At 43.3% G+C, this 27,165-nt stretch overlaps 4 protein-coding genes across 4 annotated transcripts; 2 read left to right on the top strand and 2 right to left on the bottom strand.

The window, feature by feature from the left end:
- Window positions 1-9,511: 9,511 nt before the first annotated feature.
- Window positions 9,512-12,825, bottom strand: M430DRAFT_42770 (hypothetical protein; the record flags this gene model as incomplete). Its single annotated transcript, XM_024867579.1, has 2 exons — window positions 11,893-12,825; window positions 9,512-9,530 (listed from the first exon to the last, which is right to left on the bottom strand). Exons 1-2 carry the CDS (start codon window positions 12,789-12,791, stop codon window positions 9,512-9,514), a joined length of 918 nt encoding a protein of 305 aa, XP_024720291.1. The 5' UTR covers window positions 12,792-12,825.
- Window positions 12,826-13,371: 546 nt separating this feature from the next.
- Window positions 13,372-16,568, top strand: M430DRAFT_19751 (hypothetical protein; the record flags this gene model as incomplete). The annotated part of the gene is made up of 9 exons (XM_024864137.1): window positions 13,372-13,840; window positions 13,893-15,027; window positions 15,081-15,340; window positions 15,393-15,645; window positions 15,760-16,024; window positions 16,073-16,159; window positions 16,206-16,321; window positions 16,375-16,428; window positions 16,481-16,568. The coding sequence occupies 9 exons, from the start codon at window positions 13,372-13,374 to the stop codon at window positions 16,566-16,568; spliced, it is 2,727 nt and encodes a 908-aa protein (XP_024720290.1).
- Window positions 16,569-20,837: 4,269 nt separating this feature from the next.
- M430DRAFT_248290 (hypothetical protein) lies at window positions 20,838-21,786 on the bottom strand. The gene is made up of 2 exons (XM_024865142.1): window positions 21,438-21,786; window positions 20,838-21,349 (listed from the first exon to the last, which is right to left on the bottom strand). Exons 1-2 carry the CDS (start codon window positions 21,673-21,675, stop codon window positions 21,078-21,080), a joined length of 510 nt encoding a protein of 169 aa, XP_024720289.1. The 5' UTR covers window positions 21,676-21,786; the 3' UTR covers window positions 20,838-21,077.
- Window positions 21,787-23,483: 1,697 nt separating this feature from the next.
- On the top strand, window positions 23,484-26,504 carry M430DRAFT_248263 (hypothetical protein). Its single transcript, XM_024865141.1, has 4 exons — window positions 23,484-23,533; window positions 23,620-24,386; window positions 24,446-24,453; window positions 25,088-26,504. The coding sequence occupies exons 2-4, from the start codon at window positions 23,803-23,805 to the stop codon at window positions 26,323-26,325; spliced, it is 1,830 nt and encodes a 609-aa protein (XP_024720288.1). The 5' UTR covers window positions 23,484-23,533; window positions 23,620-23,802; the 3' UTR covers window positions 26,326-26,504.
- Window positions 26,505-27,165: the final 661 nt, after the last annotated feature.

Raw genomic sequence — 27,165 nt, 5'->3', positions numbered from 1 at the left:
CAGCCCTCTGTTGCCCTCTGTTGCCCTCTGTTGCCTCCGCGGATCTCGACAGCCCTCTGTAGCCCTTAACAGCCCTCTGTTGCCTCCGCGGATCTCGACAGCCCTCTGTGGCCCTCTGTGGCCCTCTGTTGCCTCCGCGGATCTCGACAGCCCTCTGTTGCCCTCTGTTGCCCTCTGTTGCCTCTGCGGATCTCGACAGCCTTCTGTTGCCTTTACAAATACCTTTAACAGCCCTCTGTTGCCCTCGCGGATCTCGACAGCCCTCTGTTACTCTTGACAGCCCTCTGTTGCCCTCTGTTGCCCTCTGTTGCCTCCGCGGATCTTAACAGCCCTCTGTTGCCCTCTGTTGCCTCCGCAGATCTTAACAGCCTTCTGTTGCCTTTACGAATACCTTTAACAGCCCTCTGTTACCTCCGCGGATCTCGACAGCCCTCTGTTGCCCTCTGTTGCCCTCTATTGCCTCCGCGGATCTTAACAGCCCTCTATTGCCCTCTGTTGCCTCCGCGGATCTCGACAGCCTTCTGTTACCTTTACGAATACCTTTAACAGCCCTCTGTTACCCTTACGGATCTCGACAGCCCTCTGTTACTCTTGACAGCCCTCTGTTGCCTCTACAGATCTCGACAGCCCTCTATAGCCCTCTGTTACCTTTACAGGTTACAACAGCCCTTTGTTACCTTCGCGAATACCCTTAATAGCCCTCTAGCCCTCTATTGCCCTTACGGATCTCGACAGCCCTCTATTACCTCTACAGATCTTAACAGCCCTTTGTTACCCTTATAGATCCCTTTTACCTTATTTACCTTTACTAATTATATTGTTTTATAGGTCTCTTTATAACTACCCTTATAACTACCCTTACGACTACCTTTACGACTATCCTTACAACTACCCTTATAATTGTCTTTATAACTGTCTTTATAGTTATCTCTAGAAATAAATAGATAAATAAATAGATAATTAATTAATTAATTAACTCTTTAACCTAGTTTTAAGCTAGGTTAAATCTCTAAAACTAGGTTAAATCTCTAAAACTAGGTTAAATCTCTAAAACAATTTAATAATAATCCGGAGTTATTACAATAAAACTAGAGTTAAGTAAAGGTTAAAACTAGGTTAAAACTAGGTTAAAACTACTTAAAACTTCTTAATATCTTCTTAACTCTAGTTTTTACTTAGTTTTTACCTAGTTTTTACCTAGTTTTAAGATATATTTAATATTATTTTAAGTCTAAGTTAAATTATATAAATAAGGCTATAAGGTAGGTAAGTAAGGGTCTTTAGTAAAGAAGAGGTAGAAAAACTCTTACTATATAGACTAGGACTAGACTATAAGATTAATCTATACTTAGAGAGTAAGGTACTATTTAGGCCTCTATATAACTTGTCTAAGTAAGAGCTTTATACGTTAAGGGAATACTTAGATATAATACTCTAGATTAGCTTTATTAGGGAATTAACGTTAGAGGTAAGAGCGCTAATCTTATTTGTTAAGAAAAAATCTAGAGAGCTACGTCTTTACGTTAATTACTATAGACTAAATAAGGTTATAGTACTAAACTAGTACCTAATTCTACTTATCTTAGAAATCCTAAACTAGTTAAGCTAGGTAAAGGTGTTTACTAAGTTAGACCTCTAGAGTACTTATAATCTAATATAAATAAAAGAAGGATAAGAGTAGATAATAGTATTTTATATATACTTTAAATCTTTTAAATACTTAGTAATACTGTTTAGTCTATATAACGTTCTAGTAATAATTTAGGCATATATAGACTATTACTTATAGCGTTTTATAGACGTGTTTATAATCGTCTATCTAGACGATATCTTAATATTCTTAGTAGACCTAGTAATATATAGCTAGTACGTAGGTTAAGTACTAGAGTAGTTACTAGACTAGAGCCTTTTTTATAAGCTAGAGAAATATAAGTTTAACGTTATAAAGGTTAGGTTCTTAAGATACGTTATGTTAACTACTAGGGTTAATATAGATCTAGAACAAGTGTCTACAATTAGCTAGTAGCCGACCCTTAGATCGACCTAAGAAGTACTCTTGTTTTTAGGCTTTTGTAATTTCTACTACTACTTTATTTATTAGTATAGTAGTATAGTAGTAGAAATAATAGTAATACTAAAAGGTAAGCTTAAAGAACTTAAGGCAGGCGTTAATAGCGACTTAAAGAAGGTAGTAGTAGTAGTAACATCTTCCTTTATTAAATACCTATACTAGGTACTATAAGAGTTTAATCTAAGTTTTAGTATACATATAGTTCTATAAGAGGGAAAGAAAATAAAACCCTCTTACTAAGGCGCTATTATATTACTAGTCCTTTTGTTGTGTCCTTATCTCCTTTATATAAGCCTATAGATATTGCTATAGATATAGTACGCCTCGTGTACGCTAGACTACTCTTAGTACTCTACTTTATTCTTAGAATAAAAATAAGAAAATAATAACTACTTATAGTTACTCTAGTTCTTACCTAAGGGTTACCCTTTATTTGTTTATATACTATTCTTTTAACTCTTAAGATAAAAAATTCTAATCTTATAAGCCTCTTTCTTTCTCTATATCGTAAATTACTTTTATAACTACCTTAGGTACCGGTTTTGTACTCGTATTAGGCGTAGCCTTTGTTTACTAGCTAGGACGTTATATAGGCTTGTCCTAATACAGGCCTAGGGCTGTCCTAATTATTGTCTTAATTGTTATTCTATACTAAATCTAGTTTAGTTCTTATCGCTTATTTAGTTACTTACTAGTAAAGGGTCTTTGTTATGTTTTATATAAACATCTTACCTCTTTACCTTTCTCTTTACTAATTTACTTATAACCTTTTCCTCTTCTCTATCTACTCTTAAATTCTCCTTTCTAAAACTAAATCTCTTAATCGTCCCTTTTTTTAAGATGCCTTATACCGCCCTTACTATAACCTTATAGAAGTAGGGACGTAACTACTCTCCTCTACTTTACTAGTCTACTAGTAAGCGTGTCTATACTAGTAAGCCTCCTTAGGCTAGTTCTTTTATAGTAAAGACATACGACAATTCGGCTAATAATTAGTCTATCCTTATACGATCTAACGCTTATGTCTTAAGTAGATTCGTTAATAATAATAATGTTAATAATAATAACCTTTTTACTCTTTCTTAAGGCAGGTCTAGAGTGTTTTTACCTGGCCCTCTTATAATGTTTAGTACCTATAGATCTACCTCTAGAGAGCTAGAAGAAGGTTTTACTTAGATTAGTCTAGATACTTTATTAAAGGTTTATATATTCCTTATTATTAGTACCCCTTATTACTTGCCTATAGACTAACGCTCTTACCTTATATAGCTAAAGCCTACTAAGCGGCCTACGCCTACGGCTAACCCGCGTCCCTCTCTACCCCTTACCCTTACTAAGTAGGGAAAGGAAAAGAAGAGGACGCTAGCTAAGCTAGGATTAGGAGCGGCACTAGAGAAGGTAGTAGCCTAGCCGAAGTTAAAGCTAAAGCTAAAGCTAAAGACAATAACAATAACAAAGATAGTAGCGTAGACAATAGTAATAACGATAACGATAACTAGGATAGAGATAGAGATAAAGTAGAGAGAGAAGAAGAAAAAGAGCCTTACTAAAGGTATATATACTTATAAAACTAAGGCTCTACTACCTTTCTAGGATGCCTTCTTATTAATTTCCCTTATCCGGTCTGTCTGTATAAAGCGCGCTACCTTTCTTAAGTAAGAAGTAGTAGCTATAGCGTATAAGGTAGAAGAAGAAGAAGAAGAAGAAGATAAAGGTAAGGATAAAGATAAAGATAAAGAAAGAGATAAAGGTAAGGATAATATTAATAATAATAATAACCTAGACTATTTTAATAAGTTAGTAAGAGATATACTAGTCTAAGCCTAAGAAAGGGGTACTAAGGAGTCTAAGAGAAAGGATACTAAGGATACTAAGAAAGATAAGAGAGGAGAGAGAAAAGAGGGAGTTAGTAAGGCTAATAAGGGTAAGGATAAGGAAGGAGAAGGAGAAGGGCCTACTACGGCTAACTAGGGAGAAGGTAATACTATAAAAGGCGTTACTACCTTATTAGTTAGTCGCTAGAGTAGACTTGTATTATAGAGTAGTATGTATACTGTCTTGTATTAGTACTGTCCCTTACTAACCTTTGCTTAGGGTTAGTAGTACGCCTACTACGTGTATAGTAGTAGGAGCCTGTTAGTATAGAGTAGTTGCCCTCTTAAGGTTACTGTCTTTACTATATTAAAATACTGTTTTTAAACCTTACGTACTAATATAAGAAGGCGTTAAAGGATAACGTCTATAATTATTATGCCTAGTAGCGTTCTTCTTACGATAAAGTATAATTCCCTTAGCCTCTTTTCTCTTAGTCCTTACTAACCCCTTAGCTAGATTCCTCTTAAACACTTCTCTTAGGTAAGAGAGGTAGTAAAGTATACTTACTCTATTATTACTACTTGCCCTAGCTTCTTTATCCCCTTAGCTTAAAAGATTACTTCTACTTACCTTCTGCCTTATATAGTAGACGGCTCTTTTGTTTTTCCTCTTACTACCTCTAACAAGTAGCGGAATTTGTATAAGAGTTCTTAGTACCTTATCTATAAGATAGTAGGCCTAGGCTAAACCTACTACTATCTCTTAGATAACACTACTTATAAGATTACTAGTCGGTTAGACTAGCTTAACGCTAGTATAGTAATAATAATCTAGACCCTTTACTCTATCGTAAGGTCTCTTTATTCTTTTTGTAAATATAGCTAATAAGCGACAGAATCGTATACTTGTTAATAATACTACTACTTATAATTAGCTCTAGTCCTTCTTTAATTAGAGGGGGTTTTTCTTTTTCTTAGTTCTAGTTTTGTTTTAAGGTAATGTCTTCTTACTCTATTTCCTTCTTTCCTTTTATTATTCCTTCTCTTTTCTAGTTATGTATAATCTTAGGTATAGCCTAAGTATACTTACTTAAGTAAGTAGTATTATAGATTCTAGTTAGAATTATATAGCTCTTTTGTGTTAGTTATAGCCTAAGTATGTTCTAGTAGTATAGCTATTTTGTTTAAGTCTTATCTTAGTTAATAAATGTTAGTGTTAGTTAAACCCTAGGTTACCTTAGGTATTCTTTATATCTTTCTTGTGTTTAATTAGTTAGCTAAGGCCTAGACTATAAGGCAGTACTATCCTAGGATACCTAGCCCTATTAGCTATCTAGCTACCTTCTAGAGACGACCCGGGTTAGATATAATTACCTAATAATCTAACAGGCCTAGTTATTTAATTAGGTACGCTCTTTGTTCTCTAAAATCTAGGTATCTAGTAATAATGTACTTTACTGTCTAAGACCTCTACTTGTACAGGTAATCTACTAAGTAGGTAGAGACCTTTCTTTAGGTTAAGAAGGCTTAGAGACTAATCTTCTTTGTCTTAATAGCTAGTACTAAGAAGTATTCTACTTTTATTATTAATTTGTATCTCTTTATACGTTCTTCCTCTAGCTCTCTCTACTACACGGGGGGTTGACCTAGGGTTAAAGAAGGTATTAAAGGCAAAGATATAAGTAATAGACTAAGAAGTTAAGGATTATAAGAGAAGAGCTATAAGTAATAATGTCTTATAAGAGCTTAATTATAGTAAAGCTTAGTTAAGATTTAAACTACTAGACCTATTAAAGTAATATAAACAAGACAATATAAAAGAAGAGTTCTTTATACTAAGCTAGTTTATAGACATAACTATATTTATAGTACTATAAATAAGTTACTTAAGTAAAGTTAAGCCTGTCTTTTAGTTATTAATACATAAAAAGAAGGTAGCTATAAATTAGTAAAACAACTACTAAGCTAATAGTAGTAAGGTTATTAGTAAGAGCTAATAGACTTACGTATAAAATAAAGACAATAATAACTTTAGATTACTATACTTATAATAGACACTAGAAACAGACTTATCTAAATATTATTATTATTATTATTATTCTTACTACTTATGCTTACTATATATAAAACCTCTATACTATATAAATTATGTAGTAAAACCGTACTAAAGTTAAGTAAAAACCTATATACTACTTCTTATGTTTATACTATTATAGTGTTACTAGAGTACTAGGTCCTTATTACTACTTTACTAGAACTTAACCTTCTAGCCTAGTAATACTAAACATACTAATAAGATACTAGTAAGGTACTAGTAAGGTACTAGCTACTAGCTAGGGCTACTCCTTCTTTTATAACTCCTTTACTAGGTAGCGCTTAGCTAGACAGAACTATAAGAATTAGCTAGTAGATAGTAGCTAATAGATTAGTATATAAGCGCTCTTACCTTTCTTTATTACTACTATAAAGTTATAGAACGTCTATAGTACTCTTAAGTAAAGCGCTTACTATAAGGCTTACTACTACTAGTCTAGCTACTAGTAGTTAAGGACTAGGTAAGCTACTGTCTCTAGGGCCTTACTATAAGGGTACTAGAGAGTTACTACCTCTAGTACTTTATACTTAAAAAAGAAAGCCTAAAGTCTAACTTTACTAGTATAAATCTATATTAAAAAAGAGCTCTTATACTTATAAAAGAGTAAGTACTTTTTAAGGACATCTACTAAAAGGACAGGTAGTATAGCTAAGGTAGTGCCTTAGTAGTATACTAGTAAGCTATTATATTAAGACTATCGTACCTTCTAGTTCCCTTATAAGGTCTCTTTTAAAAGAGAGTCCTTATACTAGTCCCTTACTTATATAGCTTAGCCTACCTTATACTTAAGTAACGTATAAGGTAGTACTATAGTAGTATTATAGTAGTATCTTTAGTATTACTAAAGACAGGTCGCTACTTTATTATAAATAGACTATATAAGTTTACTCTTACTTATATATTTAAGACGTTATTTAAAGTCTACTACTTACTTATTAAGGTAAAAGTTAAGTAAAGGCGTAGCTATTTTAGACTTAAAGAACTAAATAAGAGTCGCTTAGTACGCCCTTATAATAACGTAAAGGTACTATAACTACTTTATAGTAAGGTCCTTTACGATCTCTTTAGCTTACTACTTAAAGGGACAGTACTAGACCTTTACGCTATATACTATAGTACTTTAGATTACCTTTATATAGATCTTCTTTACACGTAGTAAGCTATATCCTTATATAGACGTAATAAGCCTTATAAGTATAAACTACTAGGTAGTAAACTTTTATTTAATAGCGTTAAGATAGCCCTTTTATCTAAGCTTTTAATCTATCTAAACCTCTAGAAAGTAGGCCTCTTAGACTAGGGGTATAACCTAGCTATTAAGGTAGACAGGTATTGTTAGTATAGTATAGGTATAAGTAAGGTAAAGGAGCTTACTCTTTTTTAAAGTAAACTCTATTCTCTTTATACGTAACTACTAGCTATATATCTACTACGTTCCTTTAAGGTACTAGTGTATCTTTATTATATCTCTACTAAAAGCTAAGAGGTTAAGGTCGTTAGTAAACCTTACTATAATAAGGCCTATATAACCTTATAGTAGCGTATATAAGCTAGTAGTATAAAGGAAGAAAAGGATAAGAGAGAAGGGTAAACCTTATAGTACTCTTATAGTAACTTTCTAAGGTAGTACTATCTCTTTATTAAAGAAGAGACTAGCTGTCTAATTAGTAAGAAAGCTATATACTTATTATATAGCCTATATAAGGAACCCTAAGTACTAGAGAGTATAGAGAAGGTATATATAGTTTACTATATTAAAGGCGCCTTTAATGTTAAGTTAGAGAAAGGACACTATAGCCTTATAGCTCTATACTATATATATAGTGTCGACTACTATTTAAACTATAAGGTCTGTTAAGCGCTATAGCTAGTTTCTTATCTACGTTTCTAAGAGAAGCCCTTACGACTTTATAGTATTAGTAAAGTACTAACTAATTACTAACTTAATTACTTTACTTATTACGTTTAAGAGTAATATTAGCTTATAGGCCCTAGTAGTTTATTACTACTTAAAGGTCTTTTTAGGCTTATGTAGTACTACTACCTTTACTACTTTAAATTACGTAAAGAAGTGCCTTAGCTAGAGGCTTATAGTCGCTATTAGTGTAAGGAGCTTAGCTAAGAGACGCTTATATACCTTAAGGAAGCTAGTAAGTAGTAGGTTAAGACCTAGTACCTTTTAAGTACTTGTCTTTTAGAGAACACTAGTAATATCTACCTTTATTATAGTGTCGTTAATAGTAAACTATTAGTACTACTTATCTTAGAGGTCTAGAATAATGTTACTAAGATTAGCTATTAATTCTAAAAAGAACTACTAGCCTAATACTATTACTTTATTATAGTAGCTTATAGCTAGTACTTCCTTATTAGCGCCTTATAAAGGTAAGAGTAAGGCCGGTTCTAGAGGTATATAGCTATAGAGCCTAGCTTACCTTTTAAGACTCTAGAGTTTTTATTAGTCCTTTAAGGTAGTAGTAAGGGCGCTATACTAGCTCTTAGTTTTTATATCTTAGATCGTATAGAGTTAATAGGTACTAGCCTACTAGAGGTCGCGCTAGTAGAGCTTAGTTAAGGCGGTAGTATATTAATAGTATACTACCTGTACTTACTAGATAGCCTTAAAGACCTTACTGTTCTACTAAGGCTTAGTACGCCCTTAGTTAACCTTCTTTCTTAGGGTAGATATGTCTATAATATATATAAGCTAAGAGGTAAGTAAGTTAACTACCTTATTAACCTTATAAGGTATATCTAGCGGCTCTAAAGAGAGGTAGAGCCTCTTAGCCTTAATCGTTACTAGTTTTTAGTCTATTAGAGTCTAGCTCTATCTTAGTACCTTTATAGCTCTCTCTTAGTAATCCCTTACTTAGGTAATAACCTTAATTAGCTAAGTATAGTAGTTAGATCCCTTATACCTTAAGTTACCTTAATAAGTATACTAAAGCGTTACTATAACTTACGTATAGTTAATTATTAAGTCTTGTTTGTTATATTACTATTATGTTAGCTCTCTTTAAGGTATACGTAGTAAGAGCTACTACTTATAGGCTAGATAAAGAAAGGTCTTTAATTTAGGGGTAGTCTTACTAGCTTTATCTTAGAACAAGTAATAAAGGTTTATATTACTTATAACAATCTATAGCCCCTTTAGGTCCTCTTTAGTAAGCCGCTAAAGAGGGCTAGCCTAGCTTAAGAAGTTAGGAATTAGCGAGTATATTAACTAGACAGTAATACCTTATAAAGTAACGTAATACTAGTTAATACCTGTCTTTACTACTTAAGTAAGAAGTAAGTACTACTTATAAATATAGATAGCTACTCTACCTTTACCCTTATAGACCTACTAGTATTTTACTTATACTAAGTAGTAGACTGTCTTTATCTAAGTGTTATACTATAGCTTCTAAATTACTATAACGTTAACTTTACGGCTATTATAAAGTACTATTAAGGTAAGGCCGTTCTTTCTTATAGTATTCTAGTATACTATTATTAATTTTATTACTAAGAGTCTAGGATCTATAATTCTTATATTATAAAGGGGTCGCTAGACCTTTAGTTAGCCCCCTAGCTTAATATCTTTATAATGTCGTAGCTCTAGACTATTATAGTATCTAGTACCTTAATAAAGGGGTACCCTTACCTTACTAGAGTCTTTACTATAGGCTTCTTACTATTACTTGTCTATAGTCTCTTATATACTATAATCTAGTAGCTATTGTCGCTATCTTATAAGGACGCTAGCGTAACGCTAGGTACCTAGCTAGTAAAGCTACTCTTAGATACCTTAAACTATCTAGGCCTTTATTAATATATAGTATATACTTACTCTTTTACCTTAAGGGCCTTAAGATACTAATAGTCTTACGCTATATATAGTCTACTATAGTTAACGTATCTCTTTTTACTATTAAGTTAAGGGTACTTCTTTTTACCTTAAAGGTACACTACTCTTGTATAGTAGCTATACTAGGCCTAGTTCTTATAAAACCGCCTAATATAGCTAAACTAGTAGTATTAAAAGTATCTTTAGATTTATAGGTCGGCTAAATATAGCTTATAGTTAAAGATCTAGGCTTACTAGATTAACCCTTATTTATATAGGCACGTTACTACGTTAGTACTCTAAAGGTATAGTACTATTATTATAAACTTTACTATAAGGGCCCTAATAGGTTTAACTTTAACCTTTATAATATATAGTGTATAGGCTTAGATCTTTACTAGTAACGCTCTTAGCTCTACTTATATAATCTGTTCTACTAGTAGGCCTTTTACGATTACTATAAACTTACTCTTATAAAGCTAGGCTATAGGCCTAAACGCCCTTTATACCTAGCTCTAATCTTAGATCGTGTTCTTTAGTATAGCCTCTTTAAACGTAAAGATAGTGTTACTACTAGGTAGCTAGTAGGTCGCTACTACCTTAGCGTCCTTAATTACTATATTAGCTATTATTACTACTTTAATAGCGCTATAACATACTAAGTCTTTTGTCTATCTGTCTACTCTAATCCTTAGCTCCTTAATCTACCTTTCTAGTATAACTTATACTCTTGTTAGGTACTAGCTTACTACTAACGTATAAGTAGCCTAAAGGGCCGCCGTTACTACTAGCCTCTAGAAGGCCTCTTTTAACATTATTCTTAATTGTCTAATCGTTACTAGGTTATTATTAGAAAGAGACCTAAGGGTATATAAGAGAGTCGTTATATTTATAGCTCTTGTCTTTACTACTGTCGTTATTATAGTAATAAGGTCGTATAAAAGATATAACGCCTCTTCTTTCTTACTTAGTATTACGTAAGCTTTAATTCTTTGTATAATTTTCTCTATCTTATCGTCCTTATTACCTCTACTACTTTCTAGCTCCTTACTATAGCTCGTAGTTAGGGTATAAGAGTACTAGCTCCTACCTGTAAGTAAGTAGTATTAGCTCTATTTAAGTCTAGTACACCTACTATCCGTTACTATAGGCTTGCCTATAGTCTGCTAGTACTCTAAGAGGTATCTAAAGGTACTAATTTTGATTCTATCGTTTGTTTTTAAGTTTTTAGGGTAGTAAGGGGCGTAGACGACCGTCTAATTAGAAAAAACTTGTTAGTATTAATATATAGTATATTAAGAAATCGTCTTTAGGCGTAATCTACTAACTTATATAGCTACTAAGTAGGCTCTACGTATAGTAATATAATTTAGTATATTTGTAACCTAAAAAAAGAAGAAAAGATATTGTAAAGCGACTATTAGAATAATAAGTATTCTTATTATTTATAATAATATTATTATAATCCTTAAGTTTTTATGTAAAAACTCTATTTTGTTAGGCCTTTAGCCCTCTCTTATAACGTTAATAGCGATAACTCTATAGCTACTCAAGATATTAATATTTAGATTATAAGAAGAGCTCTTATATTACTCCTTCTTTACTCTAGTAGTAGTTTTAAGGCCTCTTTCTAAAAATTTTTGTTCTGTAAAAAATAATGTTTTTTAAATAAAGGGTATAGACTAACACTATTAAAGACAATAGCTATAAAAGGGGGGCAAGTATTATAAGGCACGCCTAGGGGATACCTAGGACACCCATTACTAAGCGCTTACTAAAGCAAACCTGTATATAGCTCTTGTCTATAGCCTTCTTTAATCCTTAAGAATAAGAAACCTTTCTAAATTAGATACCTCTCTAGACAGTCCCTAAACCCGTTACAGAAGGTAGGGTAAGTAGAGAAGAATAGAGAGAGCAGTAAAAGAACGATAGTATATAAATTATGTAGAGCGTAAAGAGCGTAAGCTAATCAAGTAGAAGAGTACACAGTTGTAAATAAGTTACAACTATTCGTAAGAACCTATAGTTTTCAAGGTAGGTAACAAGCTTGCCGCAAGTCTGCTCAAGTAATATTCAGTCCTACCAACGCGAAGCAAAAGAATCTCTTGGGGTTGGCGGGGACGAGGAGCGGGAACGCGCCTGCCGCTGCCTTTTCCGCTCTTCATCACTGATGTATATTCCGGAGAATTCGATCATCTTGGGCTCGTAGACGCGCTGTGTTGCTGACGTCCCTTTGAGTAAAGCGTCCAGCTCGATTCGCAACTTCAAGTACCCATGACCGAGGAAAACAAGTTCGACGTCGCAACTATAATATGACTCGAGGATGATGGGTGTGAGTGAGGCATGAAGTGGAGGGTCAAAGGGATAGATATCGAGATGGCCTTCGGGGTATATGTGTAATTCTGCGTGGACCTGTCCCGGCCGGCATATCATCTCAGGAATCTCGTCATATTGTCCATGCCCAAAGCGAATTCTCTTTCCCAAGTGCACCTCGACAAAATAATGTGACATGTACTCGGTGGAGTACAGCTCGAAGGTGCCTCCTTCCAGCGGGCCGATTGGAACAGAATTGCCATTCCTAAGTTCCGCCTCCAAGAGAGAACATGCCTCTTCGACGGCGATCTCCTTTGGTTTTTCATACTCTTCTGCTTCTTTCTTCGCTCTAGCCAGATATCTGTCTTCTCTTCTTTGAGCTGCTTCTTCATCAGAAGAATCGTAATTGTAGGAACTGGACTGGGACCCGCTGTCGTTATCTTCGTCTTCTAGCTCATCGTCATCGTCTAGCTCATCGTCGTCGTCTAGCTCATCGTCGTCGTCTAGCTCATCGTCGTCGTCTCCTTCGTGGCGGATATCATCGTGCCAGGGGAGCTCGTTCTCGTGCTTCGTCGGAGAGGTCTCGCGGACGGCAGTGTAAGGGCCGCCTTCGTTATCGAATCCGATCTGCTTGGGAGCTACGAGCTCGCCAGCCTCGGTTCCGGCCATCGACGACCTTATTCCTGTTATCTCACAGGGCGTGGGAGGTGGTAGCTAGGTAAGCGTGCTGTGAACCCCGGATTTTTTAAGCGGCTAAAAATACCAGTGCAGATCACAATGTCACGTGTGTAGGGTCAGGTCCCTCTACCTTAGCTCTGACTTTTAAGGCAGCCATTCCTATATCGTGAGCTACCTGAGTCACTCCGTGATTTCTTCATCGCAATACTTCAAGTGACATTCTTTCCTACACTACCAGGTACGTTAAAGTAACGGATATAAAGGTATTTATTTAATGGTCTGCGTAGCACCCCGGAGCTTTCCTTGATCCCCGCCGGGCTAGGAACTAGTACAAGTCCAGACTCGGCTAGACCCGTCTTTTATTTCAACCTCGGCTTGACCTGCTATCCGTCTCTTGTGTCTCGATGACGGGTCGCTGATCGCCACCTTTCCCCCTCATTCCATCACCGAACATCAGACAACGACACACGACACACGACCCTATACAATACGAGTCACGACTACGATAATACGCCCTTGTACATAATTCCAAACCTTTGATAGTATACCCCAAGCTGCCCACAACAAGACCATGGCGCCTTTGAGAGCCACGCTCCCAGTTATACCTCTTGCTAAAGATACCGTCCTCCTTCCCGGAATTGTATCAAGGATACCCGTTCCCGGAAATCGATCAGATGTACCGGCTTTGCTTTCAACTGTCTGTAGTCGAGCAGCTGCAACGACTCCAAGCCAACGACTCGACAATATCCATATCGCATGCGTCCCGTTAAACTCGCCGCTCATCAGCCGGACTGGGCAGAAGATGATCCCACAGGATGAGCATACCCCGAAGCCGAAAGAGCGATTGGATATAAACCCTTCAAGTGCTACAAATGACGATCTATTTGGATATGGCATTGCTGCGAAGATATCAGGAATTGAAGGGCGGGGCACTGGCGAGTTCGCTTTGTTGGTCGAGGGAATAACCAGGATCAGGATTGATAAAGTGACAAAAGGGGGTCTTTTCTTTGAAGCAGAAGTCACATACGAATATGATGCCGGTGGGTTAGATATGCTCCTATTGTTTTTTCTTACATGCTGAACTTATTGGAGCTGTATCCCACGAGGATACTGCAATACAGGAACTGTTCGCAAATATGAAACAGCTAACCCGCCAACTCCTGGCATTGTTACGGCTTTCATCCCTACTCTCTCGAAATTCTGGCTCCTCGGGGTTATCTCCAATACTAGCCCGCCGTCTTGAACTTTACATTGCAAAACGCGGGGTGCAGGATGCCGGGCTCCTAGCTGACTTCATGGCCAACATTGTTGAGGCCTCCTTCGAGGAGAAGTTGCAGATTTTAGCTGCTTCAGATGTGAAAGACCGGCTAGAGAAAGTCATAGCCCTACTTCAGCGTCAGGTTAACAACATGAAGAATAATGTTAGCATTACGACGGTTACTAGCACGAGCATTCCCTCGAATATCGATTTGGACCAGATGAACAAGCTGAATGGGCTGCGAGCAAGGAGATCTGGAGGCTCAGGCATGCCATTGCCGCCCGGAATGGGAGGAGTGGGGGGGTCCCCCGACGATGAACAGGAGCCGAACGAGATGGAGGAACTCAAGAAGAAACTCGACGCTGCCAAGCTTACCCCAGAAGCCGCTAGAGTTGCTGACCGAGAACTCAAACGGTTAAAGAAGATGTCCCCGGCTCAAGCAGAATATCAAGTTACGAGGAATTATCTGGAGAATTTGTCAGAGATACCCTGGTCGGCAGTGACAGAGGACCAACTTGGCGTTGATACATTGAGCAGAGCAAGGAAACAGCTTGATGATGACCACTACGGCTTAGAAAAGGTCAAGAAGCGTTTGCTGGAGTACCTCGCAGTGCTCAAGCTTAAGCAGTCCATCAATGATGATGTCAATACCCAGATTGCCAAGGCAGAAGAAGAAAAGGCTCCGGAGAAGGCTGATATTTTGAAGAGCAAACGGATGATTGACAAATCTCCCATCTTGCTCTTAGTTGGACCACCAGGGGTTGGAAAGACGAGCCTCGCAAAATCAATCGCAACCGCTCTAGGACGGAAATTCCATCGCATCTCTCTTGGAGGCGTACGGGACGAGGCAGAGATCAGAGGCCACCGCAGAACATACGTTGCAGCCATGCCCGGCCTGATCGTGAATGGTCTCAAGAAGGTCGGTGTGGCTAACCCAGTGTTTCTCCTCGATGAGATCGATAAAGTCGGGTGAGTACCGTTGAGCTGATATCCACGTTATTGGCAGCTGACAGCTGTCCCAGGACATCTAACTTCCATGGCGATCCTTCAGCAGCTATGCTTGAGGTTCTTGACCCCGAGCAAAACCACACCTTCACTGACCATTATGTCAATATCCCAATAGACTTGAGCAAGGTCCTTTTCATCGCTACAGCAAACACTCTAGATACTATCCCACCCCCACTACTCGATCGAATGGAAACCATCAACTTGTCAGGCTACACGACCCTTGAAAAGCGACACATTGCCATGCGACATCTAATTCCTAAGCAAATTCGAACAAGTAGGTCAAAATCTATTGGCTACTTATACTATGTGATTGCTGATATTTTTAGATGGACTCGTGGACGGACAGGTCGAATTTAGTCAAGATGTTGTGTCCAAGATAATAGAGTCCTATACCAGAGAGTCTGGAGTGCGGAACCTTGAGCGGGAAATTGGTTCTGTATGCCGAGCGAAGGCTGTCGAATATGCCGAAGCAAAGGATTCTGGGCACACAGAGAACTATAGACCGCAATTGTCTGTAGATGACATAGAAGAGATCTTGGGAATAGAGAAATTTGACGAGGAGATTGCAGAGAAGACTAGGTACGTTCATCCACATTGTCTCTTTTTCGGATTTACTTCTGGCATGTCTATCCGATACTCAGAAGACGTGAACTCCCAAAACTGTGGACGAAGGGATTGCTGACCAGGAAGCAGCCGACCAGGTATCGTGACTGGTCTCGTGGCCTATAGCTCTGGTGGGAACGGGAGCATACTTTTCATTGAAGTTGCTGACATGCCTGGAAATGGCAGCGTGCAGCTTACTGGGAAGCTCGGCGATGTTCTCAAAGAGAGTGTCGAGGTAGCACTGAGCTGGGTGAAGGCTCATGCGTATGAGCTTGGCATGACGCATGACCCTTCTGAAAACATCATGAAAAAACGTAGCATCCATGTGCATTGCCCATCGGGCGCAATTCCAAAGGTGCGTAAGAAACGACGTATGGTTTACCATTCACTCACAGATAACCAGGATGGACCTTCTGCTGGTATGGCACATGCAATCGCACTGATATCTCTCTTCTCGGGCAAGGCTGTACCTCCCACTATGGCTATGACGGTAATTTCCCCTGTTCTTTCAAAGGAGCATTGTTGACTTGGTTAAGGGCGAAATTTCCCTCCGTGGCCGTGTTACCGCTGTTGGGGGCATCAAGGAAAAGCTTATTGGAGCCCTTCGAGCTGGAGTGAAGACCGTACTCCTGCCTGCGCAGAACAGGAAAGAGTAAGAGCAGAACTAACTCCCCTATTACCGTCCAGTTCTAACAATCCACGTAGTGTCAAGGATCTGCCGCAAGAAGTGAAGGATGGCCTGGAGATTATCCACGTCGGGTATGTTTCACCTTGGTATTTCTATGATGAAGTCTGACTGTTCACTTTCAAGGCATATCTGGGAAGCAATGCGCTATGTATGGCCAGAAGCCCACTGGCCCGGAGAAGTGAATTTCGCCGGCATTGAAAGTCGGCTTTAGATGGCAGCATTCCGGGGACATGATGCCATGGAACACTTACCATGGCAAGTCAGAACTCTACCTTTTCCGCGTAGTGCGGCGTTGTAATAAGTACTTATGTTCATGTCCATGTCCATTCCAAGAATGCTGGTACAACATGCCTACCTAAGCCTGGAGAGCCAAGTGCAATCACTCTACAGTCCTTATTTTTCCTCTTTACGCAGGTGAAGAATACAACATATGCGTATCCTCGACACCCATAACCCTCTGTGCGCCGGGGGCTTGTCCGTGTGTGCTGCCTTGGTCCTATTACATGAAGTACGAAACTGTCTGCTGTTTCTGTTCTGGTAATAAGACAAAGGAAGACAGATGTGTACTATAGGGGGTACGGGCTGTCACGTGGAGTAAGCCATTGGGATACTTAGGTGGGGATGTAGCTGGTGGGCACAACAATGTTGTGAGAGGTAGGATGGGGCTTTGAGGGAGACGGGGGGGGATGCTGAAATTAAGTCGAGCGAACTGGAGGGGTTGCGGGTCTTTGCAGCTCTCGGAATTTTCCTGACCTGCGTCTGTATCTGTATCTGCGTCTGCATTGCGGGCGGGAGGGAAGGGGAGGGAGGCTGCATACTCCATCGCATTTGTGCACATAGGTTCCCACGAAGCATGTTGCCGTAGAACGAGTGCCGTTGCTGCCTCACCTGGTCCCGGGAGCCCGCTCTGCTGGAGGGAGGTATCCTTTTGCCACTAATCATTCATATCATTGAAGCTTTTTAGTCGAGTTCGATATTGACGTCGCAATATCAACATAGCAAATCCAAAATATCAGTATCAGTATGGAATTCATTAGGTATCAATGTCTTGGACGGAAAAGGTCCTGTGGACTATTCTCTCTGTCTCCGAGATGTGCCGCGATGAATTTCTGCTTGCCTCCTATTCCTCCTCCATGGACCGTGACTGCGTGGTAGTAGTGATTCGGGTCGGCATGTCACTTGCTTGGGAGACCGCGGGTATAGTTGGATCGATAGACTATGCTCGTACACATGTACAGTATGCCTAGCAGGTGGAAATTTCGCTGACAAAGGACCATCCGTAGGTATTTGCACGATTCGGATCGCTCATTAGGAAGTCAAAACCCCTCCGTCGTGTGGAGGCTTGTATATGGCCAGTACCTCAAGTTGGAAGTCAGGTAGGTAGTAATACATACCATGGGTGATGAGCTGGGGTTAAAAAAGAGCATTGCGCAGGTGGCTTGACTTTGGCCCCAGTCCACATTGTAACCTCGATAACTGCAACACTCCGAGTCAGCCTCGGGTGTGGGGGTTCTCTTCCTTTTCGAGTCCAGGGAGGATGAGGCTGGTGCGTGTTCTCTTGTTGTGCATTTCTTTTAGCCATTTCTTTCTCCCGTCCCCGCTGTCTGTTCCCCTCTTTCGAGTTGTGGTATGCAGGTACAAGCAAGCATACACGTGCCATGTCATGAATCTGGCCCCTTTGCTAGCGGCTAGGTTATTTACTTAAAATTGTTTAATTTGATTAGATTATTTTTAATTTATTGTTCCAAGGCTTGAGTCGAGGGCTTGAAGACTAAGACACGGGAAGGTCTCCGTGCCAAAGTAAAGGAGCTTGTTTACCTGCCTAGCCTTAATATCGAGATCGAGATCGAGATCGAGGGAGCCGCTGCTGCGAACTACCCTATTCGAGCCCGCATAGGAACCCTGCGGATTAGGGGTTGCATGTACAGTGTAGGTACTATGCACACATGAGCTGATGAACATCGGTGCTTGTTTTCCAGACCTTGCCTGGGTTGGCAGCTTGGTGTTATTGAAAATAAACCAATAATAACCCCCCGGCGGCCCCATCCCATGCAATGATCGATAGCAGTAGGGATGTTATTTGATTAAGATGATCGCGAGCCGCGGTCGTTCTTCGTTGCCGTAGTGCCATTTGACTGCCGTCGGAGAAAATGTGAGATGGCGGCGGTAGGCGCCTCTTGACAGATACAGTAATAAGGTTTCAACGAGTTTGAACTTTAACAGCAGACTTCGTGGTATGCAGTGATCAGCAGCCGTGTACTCGATAAGCTCAGCTTGCAAGCCCCGAGTTCACCTGGAACTGCGCACGGAATACGTACTCGGTCCCCCAACTCAAAATGATCCTGTTTATGGCCAAGATGTAGGGGTCAATCGGGTCTTGCGGACAAATAGAAGATTAAAAGAAGATTAAGTGAAAGATGGATACATCGAGAACATGGTGAAATAGAGATGCAACCATGCAGATCAATGCAAGTGCAACCTCCCGAGTCCCTCACCCCCAAATTCCAGTGTCCCTTGCCTTCTGTCTAATCCGTAAGGCATTATTGCACACAGTTGCTTGCTTTTGTCCCGCTGCTGACTAAGTACTCTTTGCAAGTTTGCAGGGACCATACGGGGGGTGCCCTGACCCATGGCCGGAAAGAGGTCACCACATAGATATTCATTGGCATGTGGCAGTTGCAATGTTGGTGCGCCCAAGACAAGAAAGAGAGAATCCTGGATGTGCAAACGACGGCATTTCAGGCGTTCATAGCAAATGATTGGTATGCTCGGCTTATCTGTTCACCAACAAAGCTGCACTCTGGACATGCTGGAAGGTAGAGAGGTACAGTGTGTACCTCGTAAGGTCGTCTGTCATATTGCGACAGAGGCCAGGTGAGGCCAGACCACCAATTGTGCGATATTCTCCGTACTTTGAAGGCACGGTGGGTGGCTGGGGATGGGGTAGACATTGGGCACAGCAACTTCAAGGGACTGCGGAAATATTGCGAATCGTGGATCTTGAGTCGTGAGTCCGTAAAACGTGAGTCGTGAATCTGAATCCTAGGCCGTGACTCGTGAGGGGTGAAACCGACCTGAGGCTATGACCATTGGATGTAGTAGATGGAAGAACCAACAGTAGGCTCGAAGTCAAACTTCGATAGCGTGTGGCCCGCCGACATCCACCGCGAATCGCAATCCTCCGGCCAGAGTTCAGGTCCTGGGTCCCGGGAAATTATGAGGAATCGAGCCCTCGCTTCAACCCGCGTTGTCCGTGTCCTGACCGCCCCTCGTATATTGTTACAGCATCACTCGCAATCATTCCGCTCTTTCTTGACGCTATGCTTTGTTTTGTTTGCAGACTGGGACGGACAGTGAAGACGTGATCCTAATCCTCTTATCGATATTGCTGTTACTGACAGTAGTACCTATGTAGATGAATAGTGGCCGCATACGGTAAGGCGATCTGTTGGTCTGTCTCTCCTGAGTCGCGGTCGCCTGGCATGAATGATGAACGTTCATTGCAAATGATACCCCAGGTTGAAGGCCCAAGTATGAATAGAACGTGAGAAGAGCGCACTGGCACGTATGATGCCAGAACCAGCCACAGTTCCTGGGTTGTTCAACGGCAGTCCCTGGTGCGGAGTTCCTGGCAGGTCAACAGAACCTCCGTAATGCCTGAATCAACGTGGGATAGTGAGATACGAGAACGATCATCGATAAGGCTCTAATTATTGAACTACACTCCATCGGACGATTTGACTACGGCGTATCAGTGTCAGATCGCTACGGGCTAGGAAACGTCGGTACCTGCGGTAGCTAACTATTGGATTTTCAGAGGCGCCGATCATGTTACCCTCCTGGTAGTTGAGGTTGTTATTGACACTGATTGAAATCACTTACGTTAAGGTCGATATTAATATGGACGACTGGACGTACTCTAGTCTGTCCTGACCCCTCTGGGCGATCCTGCGCATGTATGTCCAGGCATACACTGCGGCCCAGGTCCGTAGCTTATAGGCATGCGTACGATATCAAGTAGACGTATACATGTATGTATGCATGTACACAACGTAGGGAAATATCTACTACAGCACGCGATCTGTACCTGCGCGCTCAAGATTCTCAAGAGGAGAGGCAGTGGAGGACGTTGTAGGGCCTTTGCTAATTCGATTCAGGCAGCTGTCAGTTGGGCCGGACTGCTAGGCGCGGGAATGGGTGGTAAGGTCCGACGCAAGGGTCGCGCAAAAATTATCCTGTAGCGTGGGCGGTCTTGACTAGGTACCCCGTACTCGATCAACACCTTGGGTAGAGGAGCAGCGTTCACTAGCAGCCACTACTCGTGACAAGACGCTTGCGAACTCCAACGGTTTTGATGTACCGGAGATGGCCTCGGACAATAATAATAAGCGCGTTGTTGTGCTTGCTTCCGATCAGGGCGTTGTGGCTACTCCACTACCACTCCGTACAGCACAGCGCAGTGCGCACTCCTTCCTGTGTAGATCGCGACCCCAGGAGCCGTGCAACGAGTTCGCAGGCCCGCAGCACGAGTAGTACTGTGTTGGTACAGAGGATTGTACGGAGTATGAGGAGAGGAGACTGAAGAGTGCACAGTACTAGAGCCAATCTGGGCGACTAGGGCCAGGATTGCAACTCCGGTGTCAGACGGTTGAAGCTAATGCTGTTGAAGATCCCAGGCCTCTGGCTGGACGGAGTCTCAGGAGTAGTGCGCCTCAAGCCTTCAAGTGACCTGCAGCCTCCTGCACACGCCCGTTCCCATGCTGGGCTGGGCTAGACTGGGCTGGGCTGGCAGGCGGGCGGTCTTGGGGGGAGGCGAGCAAGGAAGATGAGGATCTCCAGAAGGGCCTGCGGTTGTCCTTGTTCCTGATCTTGAGCTCGACCCCCTCGTTGTCCTTGTCCCCATAATCGCTGAATCGTAGAGGCGGGAAGAGGAGGGCGGCGGGAGGAGCCAGGAGGGGGGTGGTTCGGGACGAGCGCACAGATATAAGAGACCTATAGGTAGCAGCAGCAGCAGCAGCAGCAGCAGTTAGTCGCGATGCATGACATGGCAATAATACAGGCCAGATGGGCAAGAGAATACCTGGGTAGTTGGATTGTCCTACTGCACCACTCTCATCGGAAGATTTGATTAATTGATCGCGGTGTAGGTAGGTCTGAGGGTCTGAACTGACGCCAGATGGTACTCGGCACATATTCGACACCTCGTCGCGACGAGCAGAATGATGTGTCTTCGTAGAATGCCAATGCGCGCCAATATTCCGATGTCTTGACTCTTGAGCTTGGCCCTGAAGGGACAGGCGGTCGCGACGCAGAGACATGATTCATTGCTCGGGGCGTCTCGACAACGCTTTGCTGGTCCCAGACAATCTACGACGCACTATACGAAGGAGCGCGGAGGACTCTATATCGTTGCTATAGTGGGTAGCATGGATGGTACCCGCACAGATACGTCTCTTCCATTCTTCACGAGCCACGAGCCGGCGACCCCTGAGCGCCATCATGGCACGACACGGAGGAGTAGCACGCCCGTGAGGACTAGATCATGGCATGCAGATACGGATCCAGGTCAGCAGCAAGACTGGAGAGAGTCGAAACTTCTTCGAAAGTCTAAATCCAGATGGAGCAGGTCGGGGGCCTCGACGGAGTAGTCGAGGTACGCAGTGCGGGCTATTGTAACCGACAGAATGCTCCGTCAAGATCCCCGTCGCCGCGCAGACCGGGCCAGGGGCGGGAGCATGTATAGTACTGTATAGCATTGTATAGCAGCGTACGGAGTGGTTTAGTTCCAACTCTTGCCAGGGCCCAGGGCTCTTGTCGGGCCCACACACCCGCGCACGTCCTGGCTGGGGAGCTGAGGATGGTCAGCAAGGACTCCGCAGTGGTAGTTGTAGTGAGAAGGGATGGCACGCTCGCTCGAGCACCTTTGAGAATGTTTGACTGTGCTGTGTGTGGTACCTGGGCAGAGAACAGTATTGATGTTTTCCTGGGCCGTCCCCGTCCCCGTCCCCGTCCCCAGAGGAGGCCGGTGAAGTATAGATATCTGCTGGTCTTGCTCCGGGCGATAGATAGTTAACGATTAGCCCGAACAAGAACAACAACAAGACGGCTGAACAGAGACTGTAGTGACAATAATAGAGCAGCCACCACGGCAATAATGAAGACAGCAATAATTATCAGATAGAAAGCCTCGACGCAATACTACCCGCCTGGGACTAGCCAGCCGCACGGCCTCGTCCTGGATCGCCCGTCCCATCCCCCTCCCGGGATTGATGATCGTGAACCTCAGGTCAACCGTCAACCGTCAACCGCTCCCCTCGCTCCCCTCGCTCCCCCACCCGCCGCGCTACGATTCTTCGATTCTTTTGGAGCTCCCACTACCAGCTACCAGTTGCCAGCTACCAGCTACTATTACTACTACTACTAAGGTACTACTTTACTACTGTGCCAGCTCCCCACTACCCACATATCTCCATGCGCTCCATAAGGTACCTCCATGCCAACCTCCCTGGCCTCATTTCACCTTACCTTCACTTCACCCTTCACTCTTCACTCTTCACCTTTCAGTCTTCTCTTTTCACCCTTCACCATTCACCTTTCTTTCTACCTTCTCTTCTCCCTCTTCGCCCTTCTGGTCCAAGATCGCTGTTCCGCCGTAGTTGCGTGGTTCCCTTTCCCTTGCCGTGCCCTTCCCTGACCCGGTCTTGCTTCACTTGCATTGCATTGACATTTACAATCTCCCTCTGGAATTCCCACGTCCGTCATCTTTGTTCCGCCTTGCCTCCATTGGCCTCGCCCACCCTTTCAATTCACGGGCAGACAAGACAGATATAGTTGGAGGAGAAAGTGAGAAAAAGAGAGAGAGAGAGAGAGCCCCCTCGACACACTCATTCATACGTCGCACGTTGTTCGTAGCTACGGCCCACAAACCTCGTCACTTAGCCACCCACATCTCGCGGCTGCATCTGCAGTATTACCTGCAGTACAGGTCTTGCCCGACTTTGTCTCGGGTTGAGTCCGGGACTAGCGCTTTTTGGTCGAGATACCTACCCCCCTTGGCGCTCTTCAACTTCTCGATATCCAGTCGTTGGACTCGAACCGGCTTGCCCGCCCATCACTACTCGAGATCAAAGCTCTTTGCTAGCACCCGTTGGCGAGACTCCCTTCACCGACCCAGAGGTGAGCCGTTGAACGATACCTCTTGCCACCCGCTTTGAGGAATATGTGCTGAGCAATCTTCAGACGCTTACAGATCGATCGCACAGCGGAACTTGGAGAGTCGGGAAGCGCGGGTCACGGTTGAACGTTGTCTTGCAGAGCATGCACAGTTAAGTGAAGGCATTATCCATCGTGCCACACACTATTCGTCCAGCAGAGAGACTGGGTCATCGACAGGCCGCGATCGAACTTCTGGGACCAAGGTCACGACCATTAACCCAGCCATTTCCATGCAATCCTCAACGCATCGCGGCGATAACTCGTATATCTCGCTCGGCGAACGGCGGGGGAAATCAGACCTGGCGAGGTTTTCTCTCGATCTGAGTTGGGCCAGAGCGGTGTCCGACGCGGCTCCCTCAAAGGCGTACCCCTCGCCGCCCATGTCAGGATCTCCGCCGCTGCCGCCAAGTCGTAACCCCGATGCCAGCGATTGCGGCCATGGGAGCTACGGATCGACAGGGCAAGACCCATTGCGAGGTGCTCAAGCAACGCAACCGGAGCACCCAGAACGGAGTAGGGGGCCGCCAGGGCAAGGGCAAGCATTCCAGGAACCGCTTCCTCACGCGGCTATGCTTCCTCCTTATAGAGTGGAAGAAATGCCCCAACAGCAGCTCCCTTATCAGCAGCAGCAAGCACAGATCCCATTGCAGCAACAGCCTCGACAGCACACATACGTCCTACAAGGTCCGCCACCAGGCCCAGCGCCGGACAGACCAGCAGTGGATGCACGGCAGTATTCTTCACCCAAGGTACAGAGAAAGACAAAGGGTCATGTAGCGTCGGCTTGCGTGCCTTGTAAGAGGGCGCATCTCAGGTATGCTTCTCCTAAATCATCTTCAGTTCTTCAGGGGGTTCAAGCTAACGGGGATTCAGGTGTGACGGTATGTGATATTTTTGCTTCTCCCTATCTGAGCCCGACCCCGACTGTCATCAAACTTCTACAGCACAGCCTTTCTTGCTCTCTGCGGTGAGACTTTCCAGCACGGTCAAGATCTTCTTGTGTGGCGTGGTTCCGACTGATGGGTCCAGCGGAGATTGATTTGAGCGTGCGATAGACATATACGTCTGTACAGATGCAAGTGCTATACAGGAATCGATTCTGGTTTACAGGGGTTGGATGATTGGCCCTGGTTATCATGTCTGAAGAGGTAGCGGTTGCTCTTCGACATTTTCCGTACTTTTCTCTCGGTCTCAGTGGTAGAGAGACAAACTGCCCCCAACCGCTTTGCCTTATTTGGAGCGGAAGATTGTTTACTCCACGCGAGTTTCCTGCGGTTTCTCTGCCCAACGAGTATATGTTGTTCAGAAAGTATTGCTTCCCAAAGTTGGAGAAGTCTAGCCCTTCAATCTTCGTGTGCGTTCCAAGATGCTTCACGATATTTGCTTCTTCCCACTTGATATCGGATCAGCGCTCTAGCGGCTCTACATATCCATGTGATCCATTCCCTCATCACCAAAATCAGACATGTTTTCGTGCCATTTTTGCGTTGCGCTTTGCTGATATGTCTTCTACAGCACAACGGCCATGTTCTCGCTGTCTGAGCAATGGAAAAGAAGACACGTGTGTAGATGTCCAACATAAAAAAAGGGGCCGGCCCCGGCTACGGGATGAGAGAGAGCCCCGGTACGAGGCTCTAGGTCCCAACTATCCACCGCCACCAGACGTTTCCATGAGACGTCCACTGTCGTTATATACCGAAGCCCCATTTCCGGCATTTGGAGAGTCCCATCAGAGGTCTGGTCCGTACAGAGTTTTAAAATCACAGAGTGCAATGAGTGGACCGATCACTCCGCGGTACCTGGAACATGCATCACCCGCCGATGCCAATATCTATGGTCCGTGGGCGCCACCGACGCTACGGATGCTCGCACCACAAGAGCCGATCTGCGCTTATCTGAACATGGAGATGCAGATTGCGAAGGCGAGTCAAGGTTTTGGTGAAACGATCGGGATCCAGCCCGTGGTGTCGAGGAAGTTACATGATATCGTCGCTGCAAATGATCGTGATAAGGTCTTCAGGCTGCAGAGACTCTTCGAAGATGAACGACGGGAGAGAGAGCCCAACTACCTTCCGCCTATATATCTCAAACTCGAGGAAGACCGTGTAATCCAGGCTGTAGCTTTAGGACCTGATGCATTGGCTCAATTCCGGACAGAGCGCCAGGAGAGGGTCACGTTCCAGGGACCAGATGGACAACAGCGAGCCTTCCAGGTTCGATTTGGCCTCGCAAAAAAGGAGTCCACGTACTTCATTGTCCTCGTTCTTGACATTCCCGCGACCCCGCAATCATATCCCCACAACTTGTCAGCGCCATATCCACGGGAGCCTTATTCTCGTGATTCACAGTATGGATTCCAGCCCGCTCAGCAGCAGCCGTACCCAAACCCTAGCGTGCCTCCATTCGTGGCAAATACTCCGTTCGGTGATCCTCGAGGGGAAATGTCCACATACAGAATGACTGGACCGATGGGTCCCAATGTTCCTTCGTCGACAAATATGACAGTACCCTCTCCCCCTCAAAGGCGGCAAGATTACTCCCAGGGCCAAAATAATCCCTATCAAACACCGCGCAGTGAATTGCCACCGTCACCAGAATCCCAGCGACAACGTGATCTTCAGCTACCGCCCATTCGCGAGCAACGTGGCGAGGGCTACTCGGCAGACTCGATGCAGCGCAGAGATGACCGAAGCAATAGATTTGATATTGGTGGCCTCCTCGCAAGATCTGATCATGCTGGCGGGGGCCACTGATGCTGTTGTAAGCCAGGTTCATTTCGAGCATTGTTGTCGATTATCGCCAAAGGGGCCTCTGCTCGCCCTCACGACCAATGTGTACAGCAGGTGCTACTACCCAGTGGATGTCATACCGCTAGAACCGAGGTCGTTTGTCCGTTCCCGGCCAGGCCTCATTAATACCATCTGCTTCTTGCTCCGTGCGCTGCTGCACAAGGGGTGCCTTTTTTTTCCCTCTCTGAGATACCAACTGTAATTTAAAACTCTTTTGCATTTTTCTATTTTAAGGGTCAATCGACGGGTCATAGTGGCGTCTATTTCGCGTCGCATCAGGAGTTTTTGTCCTTATTGATTTGGTATGGCGCAGGAGGCTGGTCAGTGTATTTTCATGTACGATAGGAGAAATATCGGGGGCAGTGATGGGATGAATGAATGATCGAGGCGACATTTGAGGATATGTCTGCCTGAAGAAAGGGAAGAGGATGAAGGTGTTTTGGATGTCAAGGACGAGGCGAGAGGTTTGGCTAACTCTCGGCAGCAGACTCGCGACGGTGAGGCACTGGGCTTCCTGGAGGTATAATTGGCATGTGTGTATATATAGGAGGTGGCTATACAACAATATAGGTACCGTTTTAATGATGCCATACCTGAGGTGGTCACCTATCCAAGGCAGTTCCGTCTCATGAAACTCGTCTCAGGTCTTTTCTGCAGGTCTATTTGCTTGGTGAGTATTTGTTTGCTGTAGGTTCAGCTGAGCTTACGTTGGTGCCTTTGTGCCTGAGGTACCCAATAGATACAGGGACCCAGGTACCCGCTACCCCGCACCCCGCCTTCCCCTCATCTCCTCCGCCATTCCGC

The sequence above is a fragment of the Amorphotheca resinae genome (genome assembly GCF_003019875.1).
Source record: "Amorphotheca resinae ATCC 22711 unplaced genomic scaffold M430scaffold_7, whole genome shotgun sequence".
NCBI classification, from domain to species: Eukaryota; Fungi; Ascomycota; class Leotiomycetes; order Helotiales; family Amorphothecaceae; genus Amorphotheca; species Amorphotheca resinae.
The sequence above is the reverse complement of the archived record's forward strand: the minus strand, read 5'-3'. Positions and strand labels throughout refer to the sequence as shown.